The 12,425-nt window shown below is 43.4% G+C and overlaps 1 protein-coding gene across 1 annotated transcript in view; it reads right to left on the bottom strand.

The window, feature by feature from the left end:
* Window positions 1-340: 340 nt before the first annotated feature.
* The window catches only part of ARID2 (AT-rich interaction domain 2), a 124,195-nt gene continuing 112,110 nt past the window's right edge, over window positions 341-12,425 (bottom strand). Inside the window, exon 21 of the mRNA XM_089674013.1 lies at window positions 341-1,973. Within this exon, the coding sequence (XP_089530139.1) occupies window positions 1,829-1,973 (145 nt within the window). The 3' untranslated portion in view covers window positions 341-1,828. The remainder of the gene's footprint in view (window positions 1,974-12,425) is intronic.

The following is a 12,425-nucleotide window of genomic DNA, read 5'->3' as shown; positions in this document are numbered from 1 at the left end:
GTTGAGTGAAGGGAGCCAAGTAGAAGCTGGTGGGCCCATATCACATTCAGTCCCTTATTGTTCAATTCTGGTTGCCATGCTTCTCCAGCTGCCAATTCATGTATACCAAAAATTCCCTCAAGAGTTAGACAGATCCAGCAGTACAGGAGGATGGGCTAGTAGGAACAAAGGCACACAGTGATATAACAGCCTCATCCCACCACCCTCCATTCAGGTGTTGAACTGCAGAGCTCATTTACCAACCTAAAAGCAGATAAAAGGAATTCAAATTCCAGTAAGGTATGATGTCTATTTTATTTCCACCAATATGATGAATATTTTTCAAAATAAGAGACCAGCAAATGTTCAGTCTTTTATTTAAAAACTATAAACAGTCACCAAAGTAAATAAAGCCATTCTATAACATAAACTGTTAGGTCTATATCTTTTACTGCACATCCTACGGACACAGCAGAAATGGTGGTTTGGATTTTTTTTCCACATTTTTGGATGCTAATACAACAGGCAATAGGCAGTTATAAATGGATACACTTCACGCTGAGGTGAAAGGGTGGGTGGGTGGGTGGTTGGGTGAGGAAAGACAAATTTAAAGACGTGAGCGGGATCTGAGCAGGAATGTGGTACAGTATTAAGAATGGAAGAATAATACAATAAAATTCCACACTATATTAAGATAGAAAAAGTAGTGAAGAAAATATCATACCTGCACATAATGCAAATATAACACAGGAGAAAACCTGTATAAAAATCCATGTATTTAAACCAATTTACAAATACAAAAAATTCTGTACAAGCTCTGAGCCTGCACTATGACAAACGTTTACAGTGGATATATGTTAGGGGGAAAAACAAAAATACCTTCAAATAGTTTTTTTTTCTTCTACAAAAATGACGTGATATATTATTCCATACTCTTTCAGCCAGCAAATGAGTTCTACAAGGTGTATATTACAAATAAAAAAAGGGACAGAAAAAGAAAAAAAAAAGGAAGATTCAGGAGAAAAAAATATCACAGTTCCACAAAACTGTTTTAACTTTACAGCATCAGTACCTTTCCAGAATTATTTACATAAATTTAAAGAACATTCATCCACTGCGTTGAATATATATCACAATTAGTTACAATTGACAGGAAAGTCTAGAAAAGGTAAGGACCTAGTAGAGTGTTTCTAGAACACCACAGAATGCGTATCTTCCAGTGGCTGCAGTGGCATGAAAGGTGTTCTATTCACAAATATTTACAAGATCTATTTAGACTGGTATTTTTTTTATTTTATGATAATAAATACGTGAAAATATATTGGCTCAAGTAAGAAAACCAAACTACTGATTTCTAAACAAAACACGCAATCCATAGCAAGAGATTGGTGGCATCCACCAACATCATGGGGGATACAGATGTGCTGCATTTTATTTCTTTATTCAAACCAGCTCAAACAGTTCTGTAAATATAAAAATGTGCTCCTTTTTGGATATAGATAAAAATATTTAATGCTTCTATTTCATCTGCTCATGAAGGTTTTAGAACATTTCCATGTATACTCCACCAATGTGGATGGTACAGTATTCTGAACACACCAGTTTCCTTCAGGACTGACCAGCTCAGAGACATCCTGTAGACTTGCTGGCTGAAAATCCCAATGGCAGTTTCTTTACAGAGAACAGAGGGATTTATTCAGTGCTCAGAACGTGACGCTTCCTCATTGCAACGTGGGAGGAGATAATGATGCAATCTATGGTCTCCATTAAGACTTAGTGCTTTCCTCAGTAACAGTACTTGAAATGTCATGTGATTACCACAGTCTATGCTGTACAAAGGACACTCGTTTCACTGTAGCATTTCATAGTCTGTCTCTTGTTCTGTACTATGACTTGTACTATTGAGTTCATAAAGGCATTTGGCAAGTGTGGAGGAAGCTTCCATATTACTAAGGGCTAAAACCGATAAGTGATTTTCATGTCTTTTTAATGATCTGAAAGAAAAAAAAATACAGCTTACAGTAAAAGGTCAACTACACATTAAAATTACTTCCATGAGGCAATTATGAGGGATACCACTGCGGGTAACTTACTAACAACGTTAGCTGCCTGGCTGTGTCTGACTTAAACCAAAACTCTGCCCCTTTAACCACTCCAGTATCGAATATATATATACATAATACCGGGATTATGGTTAGAACTAAAACCAGTTTTTTTTACCACACCAGGCAATTCCCAATCAGGTAAAATCTGGATCATTTTTACAGGTGGCAGAAAGGGGGTCCTCCCGCCACCTTTCCTGGGCTCTCCCGTTTCATCTGGGAACCCACCCAGGACCGATCCGACTGGCAGCATCCTGTGCACAGAGAGTAAAGAAAGGAACGAAAGTTCCTTCCCCTCCCTTCTGTGACGTCAAAAACCGGAGTGACAACTTATCACAGTTTGGAGGCCAGAGGATAGATCTGGGGTCTAATATACTCCAGCTCTTTCCATGAAGAGGACATGTCATGGCCAATGCCATATAATGAAAATTAAAGTACAGTGTAAAAACGTTTTTTTTTGTTACCGTAAAATCTCTTTCTCCGAGTTCATTGACAGACACAGTTTCCTCCTTTTTATCCATTACCAAACAGGATTTTATAGCCCCACCTACAGGAGTAAGACACTAAGCAGAAAAAAAAAAAAAAAAAGACTTGGCACCTCCTATGGGCAGTCCTTTCTGGGCACAAGACCCCCTCTCTACTACAGGCCTCCCAATCAGTCACAAGCAGTGTCAAGAGAATTCTCCATAGAGGGGTGCACCCAACCAGTGGGGTGCAGGAACGATGGCAGATCGCATCCTGACTGTGGAAGAAATGCGTACCACATATACCACAGGTTAAGCCTGTGGGAAGGAACCCAGTCCCCCCCCCCCCCCATAGACACAGAGAGGCATTTGGATCCCCTCAGAGGCCCAATATTGGGGGGGGCAAAGTATTCACCGGCAAGATGCCACCTTTGGAAGCAGTCCAGGCCACTACACCCACTGCATAGCCCACCAAAGCAGTGGCTGTAGCACACGTCCCTGCCCCCCACGGGGACAGTGGGCACAGCAAAAACAACGCCTAGCTCACCATACAGTGTAGTAAAAAGCCTGCCCAAGCAGAAGGAGAGAAGCACTTTTTTTTTTTTTTTTTAAGCCCGAAGGCAAGATGGCGGCTTTGCAGCCTGCCCAGCATCTGGTTGCCATAGCTCCGCCCCGCCAGGGGCGGGCACCTTCAGGTAGAGGCAACAAGATGGCGGATGTTGCAACCCATTGCAGACCAGGCACGCACCAGTAAGCTTTAAAGCCAGGGCCTTGGGTGCTGGCTAGCTAGACCGCATGGGGGGCCCTGTGCGCAACTAGACTGCTTTGTAAGCACTGCCCATCCAAGGCAAGTCCTACTCAGGCAGCAAAGGTGAACCGCCAGCTGCCAGGATCACATAGTCCCAAAACCCGCTCTCACATCTTCTGCCCCACAGCTACCAGAGATACACAGATATGGCAAAGGGGAGAACCCACTAACAGGTGTACCCTGGTACCAGAGGCCCCCTCCAGCAAAAGCTCAGGGACCACTCGCTCGGCTGACAGCTGAGGCTGAGCTACTTGCCTCAAATAAGCCCCAGGCTCCCAGAGGAAGGGGGGCGGACAAACCAACCAAGCCTGAAGGGCAGGAGGGAAACTCAGCAGGGCCAACCACCCCAGGGAGTACCTGGGTCCCAACACCGTGTCCAGGGAGGAAAGAGAGGGGGCATTTACTTACCAATCCAGCTGGAGCATGTGGGTAAGATTCCCATGACAGATCCTCCTCTCCATCGAAGTGGGGGGAAGCTGTTGGCAAAGTTGTAGCACTGTGACACGGACTACAGGCAATATCCAGAGTGGGGCATAGTAGCGGCGACCAAGCGCAGCGCTAGCGGTCTGCACACACTCACTGGCCAGACTTCAGTGACCACTGGATCTAGATTATCCAGCCCGTCACCCAGCCCGACTGTTGATAGAAGATCTCCACAGGAAACATTTTCAGGGAAAAACAAGAAAACGGAAACAAAAAAAAAAACCACTATAGGACCACAAGTCCCAGCATAAAAAAATTACATCCATATTCCTGAAGACACTAGGCAGAATGACTGGAGGCCTATAGCAGAGAGGGGGTTTTATGCCCAGAAAGAACTGCCCGTAGGAGGTGCCGAGTCTTTTTCTGCTCAGTGTCCTACTGTAGGTGGGGTTATAAAACCCTGTTTGGTCATGGATAAAGAAGAGGAAGCTGTGTCTGTCACTGAATGTAAGAGGAACGTTTTAAATAAAACTTAAAAATTTGCTCCCTTGTGCTTGTACGCATGCCGGTCCTGCACGCATATGTAAATGGCGATCGCACCACACATGAGGAATCACCGCAAATCTCAGAGCGAGAACAATAGTTCTAGCACCAAACCTCTTGTGTAACTCTAAACTGGTAAAGGATTTCAAAGCATCGCCTATGGATAATGTAATGTACTGTACTTTTTCACCATTCCATATGTTTAAAATGTGACATGTTTAGTATCTATTTACTCAATGTAACAATCTTATATTTTACCAATAATTGGATATTATATTGTGTTTGTGTTCACTAAAAAGTCATTAAAGTTTTTTTACCCACTTAAAATTTGCATTTAACTGCTGCGCAAACATGTACAACACAGAAAATTGCAACACCCACCCTTTTATTCTCCAGGGTCTCAGCTTAAAAATATTACATCTGAAAACCTGCATGGAGAGATACATAGGATGACTTTCTCTTTGCTAGTTGCCTGGCTGTCTAATGCTTCAATACTTTGAGACACTGATGATAGACAGACATACAGATTTAGGTAAGGGGCTAACTCGGAACCGCTGACGTATATGCTTGCCCTGAGTCAGTGATTTTGAAAGGGCTAATGCCCCTGAATCGTCATGGCCGTCAGGTGACATCACTGCCCCATTTTTATTTGTAGAAATAGGATAGCTCTGCCCTGCGCTCTGCCCCCCACATAGAGTCCGTCCCCTTGTATTCCAAGAAATAAACAGCTTCAAAGCTGTATGCATTGGGCTAATCCTTAAATCAACAAACAAGTCTGGGTACATGTCCAAAGTGATTCAAAGGTAGTATATTGCAAGCATCTACAGTATATACTGGTTGCAAGACATAATGTATCCCTTATTGCACCATTCAAAATCCAACACTTGGATTTGTATACTTGGCATGGTTGTTCAGTTCATCAGATTATAGTGATTCTGTTATTCCTCACAAAGATGAAACCCCCAGTGTATAATTTATAGTGGTACTGCAGCCATGATGACAGGCCAACATAATCATCTTTTTTCAAAGCATATTCTGTAACATCCAATATAATAAGAGCACATATACATAACATATATATCAAAGATCAGAGGCCTTGAAGAAGGTTCATAAACCATACAGGGCTCATTTGAAATCTGTGGAAGCACACAAGAGAAATTTCCCAAATAGCATCAAGAACCCTTTAACATGTAAAATTCATTTCCAAATATATTGAGTGACCTCCTCAAAAAGGCATTCGATGTTTGCAGCTGGAGTGATCAACCTCACTAAATATATATAAATCCCTCCAACTGAAGGGGGAACAAATTATCAACCCAAATTCCAGGACTTGTAGCTGGTACTTTAAATGGTTCACACAACAGCTTTTCCAATATTGAGGTTAGTCTCCATGCAAAGGATACACAGTAAACAAAAGATGTGGTAAGAAATTTTATGGTGTTACATATTCATGAATGGATACTCACAACCGCCATAATGCAATTGCTGTAATAATTATTATTCAGAATCCAGGGGGTCTTCCCATCACAAGGGGTACGGTGTGACCTGACCAGTTTTGGCAGTTATACCAGGCTTCAACCCCCCCCCACCCCCCCTTCCCAATATCATATCACCATGCTGCCTCTTATATGGGAGCCAGGAGGGTCAAAATGGTTGTGAAATCAAAACACATGCCATCCTCCGATGGAAAGGACACAAATGTCAGAGGGAGCAATTTCCTGATTCCACACAAGAGGGAGTCATGCAGCAAAAAAAAATACAAGAATAAAAACAACATGATTCAAGCAATCTAATTAGTCTGAACCAATTATAAAATATGTTTTTCTTTCTAGAAAACACATGAAAAAAGGGGGGGGGGTATAATAATTTCAGGAAAGGTATATTAATTTCAGTATGAATAATTTCCATAGGTTTCACATGAGCCCTGTATCATTTAGGGTTCATTCAGACAGCAGATTAGTGCTGTCCTCTGTGCAGAGCCACTGGCAGATGTGTACGTATCCACCTTGGAGTTGTGTGCAGGCTGCCCACAGAAATGGATGCACATACAGTGCCCGCAGGGACACAATCATGTCAAAGTTTGACATGCGGACAAGAGCAGGTGCACATATCCAAACAAAGAGCCTCTGTATTCAGAACTGTGCACCCGCTCCTGTCATCATGTCAAATTTTGATATGTGATTGTGTCCGTGCCTGCACTTCTGTGGGTGTATGCACATGCATCTACTAGGGGCTCTGCAAGGAGGATGTCAATCTTGCTGTCTGAATGAGTCCATATGAACCATCTTCAAACCCTCTCACCTAGGAAATTTACAATTTATATTTTCTCAGATTACATTAAGCGGAGACCATTTCTAAAAACACTGAAGGTTTTTTTTTTTTTTTTTTGTGGTTTCAACTCTATAAGAGAATCACTACAAGGGGGCGTGGCCAGAGCGGCATGGTGTGAAGACGTTTGGACGCTGAGCTCCGGCCACCCAGGACAGAATTAACCTTGCAGCAGTGGTTCCCAGCTCTCCTGCCTCCCCCATTACATGCCTACCAAGTGCCGCACCTCCTCCCACCCTCGCGGAGGTGGCGGATCGCGGAACAGCGGGCTACAAACTTTCTTTACTGCGCACCAGGCTGGCTCCGGGACCACGGCCAAGATGGCACCCGACCACGAGGCTGCCCTGCGCTCCTCTCCTACGGACAGTGGCGGCTCTCCTGCACCATCATTCTCCTCACAGGTACAGTGCCCTAGCCTCTCGTTTCCCCCCCAGATCGGTTGCTGGGTCATCCCCTCTGGCGGAGCTGAGTGTAACTGAGGGTGATTGGGATATTAGGGAGCATATCAGAGCTCTCCCAACTAAGGCCGATATACAGCAGTTGATTACTGCTGGGGAACTCTCATGCAAGCAGGCCATAGAGGGGCTCAGGGAAGACACAGTGGCACTGGGGCATAGAGTTGAAGCAATGGAGACCGCTCATGAAGATGTTTTGAAAACAGTTACTACTATACAGGAGACTGTTCTCCATCATGAAGATATGTTTAATACTTTACTGGACCAGCTTGATGATCAAGAACACAGGGACAGGAGACAGAATATTCGCATTTGCGAATTGCCTGAAGCTACCCATGCCTCAGATCTCCTTCCTACTACTCAAGGCCTGTTTCGCCAGATTTTGGGGGATTCTGCTCCTGACGTAATTGAACTGTATAGAGTTCATAGAGCCCTTATGCCTGTCCCTCAAGATGCTGACAACCCACGGGACGTCATTTGTAAATTACATAAATATTCTATGAAACAGGCGATTATGAAAGCGGTTAGCTCCTCCCACATATTGATTTTGATGGGGCTATTATTGCAATCTTCCCGGGTTTATCCAGGCAGACCCTCATGCAGCGGCGCGCTGTTCGCCCTCTACTTGATGCCTTACGTGCCTTTTCATTTCACCGCATCCCGAAATGGAAAGACTGCGACATTACGTACCAAAGATGACCTGTCACACTTCCTCTCCACATTAGATCTTTCTTTAGCTGATTTTCCAGATTGGCATTTGAAGTTCCATCACGCTCCCACGACGCCAGGACCGCTGGCAACAAGCTTCTACAGGGTCCCACAAGAGGAATAGCATGGGCCGCAGGGGCCCGGACTTGACCTCCTCCTGTTCTGATTGATCTATCATGATCTGTTTTTTTTTTTTCTTCATTTTGTGGTATAAGCTGAATGCATTTACCTTAAAGTTTGCACTTCTCAGTCTTCTCAGAATGCCTTTGTGGCCTCTGTTGAGTATAATGGGAGATATATATATGCGCATGTGTATGAGCATGTATATATTTAAATATATGTATGTATCTGGCTGTGCACATGAGCATTATAATATTTATAATGCTGCTGTTTATACTGTTTTGTAAATGATATTGTTCTTTTATATTTGTCCTGAGGTGGCTGAGTGACGCCCCTACTGTGTCCTCAGTCATGTCCCACAACCTAGGCCGGTCCTCTGGTGGAGGACTTATACTCTGCAGTTAAGGTGGCCCCCCTGGGGAGTGGTTCTTTTTCTCCTGCCTACGGAGGTCACCTTTTTAGACGATTCACCTTTTTACGGATTGTGTTATAGGTTTTTTTCTTTTTCTTTTCCTTTCTCTATTTCTTTTTTATGGTTTCTGCTGGCTTCCATCCCTGTGTCTGTAGAAGCGGAGTTCCTCTTTTTTTGTTTTATTATATTTACCCTATGTGCTTCACTTGGCTAAATGGATAATTTAGTATAGCTACCAATCTGAATATGTTCTTTCTCATATATTGTACTAATGGCTAGTAAACTGACCACTCTGAATGTCTTGACCTATAATGTCCGTGGGTTGTGTTCTCCCCAGAAGAGGGGTCGCCTTTGGCAGGAATTGTGGCATCTGTCCCCAGATGTGGTTTTCTTACAGGAGACGCACTTCACTGCCAAATTGACCCCGTATATGCTCCTTGGGGTTTTTGATCAGTAGTATCATGGTGTTTCTCCTGTGGCCAAAGCCACACTTTATGCTCCAAATGTCCGCACTGTTGGTTTTCTGTCAGTCACCCTGAAGAAACTAAAGGATTTTAAAGAGGGTATAGTGATTCTGGGGGGTGATTTTAATGTTTCTCTGGACACTTGTCTGGATACATCTTCTGGCAGAGGTTCTTTATCTTTTCGTCTGCTGAGACAAGTTAAGCGACTTTTGTGGGAACTTCACCTGGTGGACAGCTGGAGAGTAATGCATCCCCGGGATAAAGATTATAGTTATTATTCTAAGACACATGATTCTTACTCCTGTTTGGATCTTCTCTTCATTGATCAGTTTTATTTGCGTAATGTGCTTAAATCCTCTATTGGCTCCATTACCATATCTGATCACTCTCCTGTGGTTCTCTCTGCCCTCCGGCTGCCTACCAGACTGAAATCGTGTGGCGACTTAACGAGAATTTGTTGGATGATCCGATGGTGGTTGAGGCATACTATTACAATACTATTTTGAGATTAATTCTGCTGGTGACACGTCCATGCAGGCAGTCTAGGAGGGCCATAAGGCAGTGATTAGGGGGGAATTGATCGTACCATGGTTCTAAGCGTAAGAAAGAGAAGATGAAGGAGATTGGGGAGTTGCTGGATAAGATTCATGCTCTGGAAACTAAACAAACGATATTTTGACTCCTCCGATGCCCAGGCTTTAGATACTTTACGTGTTACTCTCTCTCAATGTTTGGACTGTAAAGCTTTAGATAAAATTCGATTTTATGCTCACCGTTTCTATGAGCACAGGAACAAATGTGGCCGCCTTTTAGCTAGGCAATTAAAAAAGCGTCGGTCCTTGCGCCATGTTTATAGTCTGGTGACATGTGAGGATCGTGTGGAAGATTCCCACTCAATTGCAGATTTGTTTCAGCAGTTCTATGCTTCTTTATATGATCTCCCTGGTACACCTTCCAGTGTGGACCCTGGAGCTCGGCTTCATTCTATATGCAACTATCTAAAAGATTCCCCTCTCCCTGCATTGCCTTCTATGATTGTTGAAGAACTTGAACAGCCAATCACACTGGAGGAATTGCCGAAGGTGGTTGCCTCCCTTCCCTTGGGCAAAAGCCCGGGACTGGATGGCTTCTCTAATCAATATTATAAAAAAAATTTCTCACTTCCTGCTGGCCCTTTATGTAGTTACCTTAACTCTCTTACTTTGGCCAATTCCTTGCACCCGGAAGCACTTTTGGCTCACATCACTATTCTGCCTAAGCCCGGAAGGGACCCTCAACACTGTGCCAATTATAGGCCCATTTCTTTATTGAATTCTGACACTAAGCTATTGGCCAAGATCCTTGCTTTGCGCTTGCAGGATCCTGTTGCGGGCCTAGTTCACCTGGATCAGACTGGCTTTATAGTGGGCCGTGAGGCCCGGGATAACACCATTCGGGCTCTGCATATCTTGCATTGGGCTCAGTATGGTCCAGATCAAACACCTAATGTAGTGTTGTCCATGGATGCTGAGAAGGCGTTTGATTGGGTGGACTGGACCTATATGACGGAAGTTTTGCGTGGCCTTGGTCATGGGAACGCATGATGGGTTGGATTTTAGCCTTAAATTATTGACTACTATCTCGCATGACTTGCAACAATGGCGTATTCCTCCCTTGAATTGGTTTGGTCGGGTAAATGTTCTGAAGATGACTATTTTGCCATGGATATTTTACTTTTTCTATACCATACCTATTTCATTACCCCAATCCTTTTTCAAACGGATTCTCAGAGCATTTTTGACTTTTATTTGGCATGATAAACATCTTAGACTGGCATATGATATGTTGCGGAGACACAAATTGGAAGGTGGGGTGGGACTTTCTGATGAGGCCCTGTATTACAAGGCTATGGCCTTGGTATACATTCTTAATTGGCAGCACGATACCCTGACGAAACAATGGGTTGCCTTAGAGAAGTCAATGGCAGGTAGAAATCTGGCAGGTGCCCCATGGGTTCCATAGACTTGTAGAGGCCTTTCCAACTGGACCTCTCCCCTGACGCGTACTACCCTGACAGTTTGGGATAGAATGAACGGGACTGTGTTGTATGCTCCCATTGGGAGGCTACCCCTGGTTTTCCCCTGGGGAGGATATTAGATTTTTCAGTTTATGGGTGCTGATGGGGATTTTTCTTGTGCGAAGCTTGCTCCTGAGGGTGTCCTTTTATCCCTCCCTCTGTTGCTCTCTAAATATGGAACCTTCCCCTTTGTCACATGGCGACCCCGCCAATTGAATGACTTTTTTATGTCTTTACTCAATAGACTTCGCTCTAGACTGACCCTTACAGCATATGAACGTATGTGTACCGCGCTTCCTGATTCTAGACATTTATTATCCCAAATGTATAAACTGGTATTGAGCGAGTATTCCTTATCAACTCCATATTTTGTTAAGGAAGGGGAGAAAGAACTGGGCCTTGATTTTTCCTCTCAGCAGATACATAGAATTTTTAAAATGGCACACTCCTCCTCCATCAGCTCCCGTTTCAGGAATCCTCTTATAAATTTCCTACTCGATGGTATCGGACCCCGTCCCGCTTGGCCCAAATTTTTCCCACCGCTAACCCCCTTTGTTGGAGAGGTAATGATTATCTTGGTACCTTTCTCCACCTCTGGTAGACTTGCCCTAAAATTGCGCCCTTTTGGGCTGCAATTTTCCCATGGATACAGAAATTGTCATTGGGCCCTCTGGAGCAATCCCCCCTCTGTTTATTCTTTCATGTAACTTCAACCTCTATGAAGGTCTACAGGTGTAGTGTTATACCCCTCCTGAATGCGGCCAGATCTTTGGTCCCGAGGTTCTGGAAACGGTCTGAATGTACTACATTATCAGATTGGAAACGGGAAGCAGATAAAATAATGGATGCCGAGCTTTGGGTCCACCTGGTTAGAGGTCAGGGGGAGAAATTTAAAGATATTTGGCAAGGATGGATGTTTTACTCCTCTGAAATACCAGATGCATTAGCCTTTCTGGGTAGCTTCTCTGTTTAGTGCTCGCAATTTGAGCCGGTATGTGCACGTGGGTTTTTTCCTACTGCTATTTGGCCCTTATTACTTTTACGGACTGCTTTATTGGATGTTTTTGGAAGTCTAGTGCTGTGCTATGCTTTTTTTCCCCTCCCTCTTTCTCCCCCAATCTCCCCACTTTTCTTTTTTTTTCTCTTTCTTTTTTCTTTCCTCTTACTTCTTTTATTTGAATTACTGGAATTCTAAGTGTTATGGTTATTCCGTTTATGCGCAACTATGGTCAAGATGTCTGTTTACCTCTGTTGTCATATGAGGGTTTCCTTTGTATTTATTACTTCTTTATCAAGTTAAAATATATCTGCTGACTTACTGTTTTATTTTACTTCATGTCATTGGAAAATGTTAATAAAGATTGATTTAAAAAAAAAAAAAAAAAAAAAAAAAAGAGAATCGCTACAATCTGTTGAACTGACCGACCATGCCAAGTAATCCCTGTTTTGAATTTAGTATGGTACAAAAAGTGTTATGCCTCACAACCAGTATATAGATGCTTGCAATAGAATACCTCTGAATTGTTCTGGACGTGCTCAAATTTTATGTTTAATCACTGGCTG

The sequence above is a fragment of the Staurois parvus genome, unplaced genomic scaffold (assembly GCF_062004578.1).
Source record: "Staurois parvus isolate SC_StPar_1 unplaced genomic scaffold, SC_StPar_1.0 ptg000147l, whole genome shotgun sequence".
In the NCBI taxonomy this organism is placed as follows: domain Eukaryota; kingdom Metazoa; phylum Chordata; class Amphibia; order Anura; family Ranidae; genus Staurois; species Staurois parvus.
The sequence above is the reverse complement of the archived record's forward strand: the minus strand, read 5'-3'. Positions and strand labels throughout refer to the sequence as shown.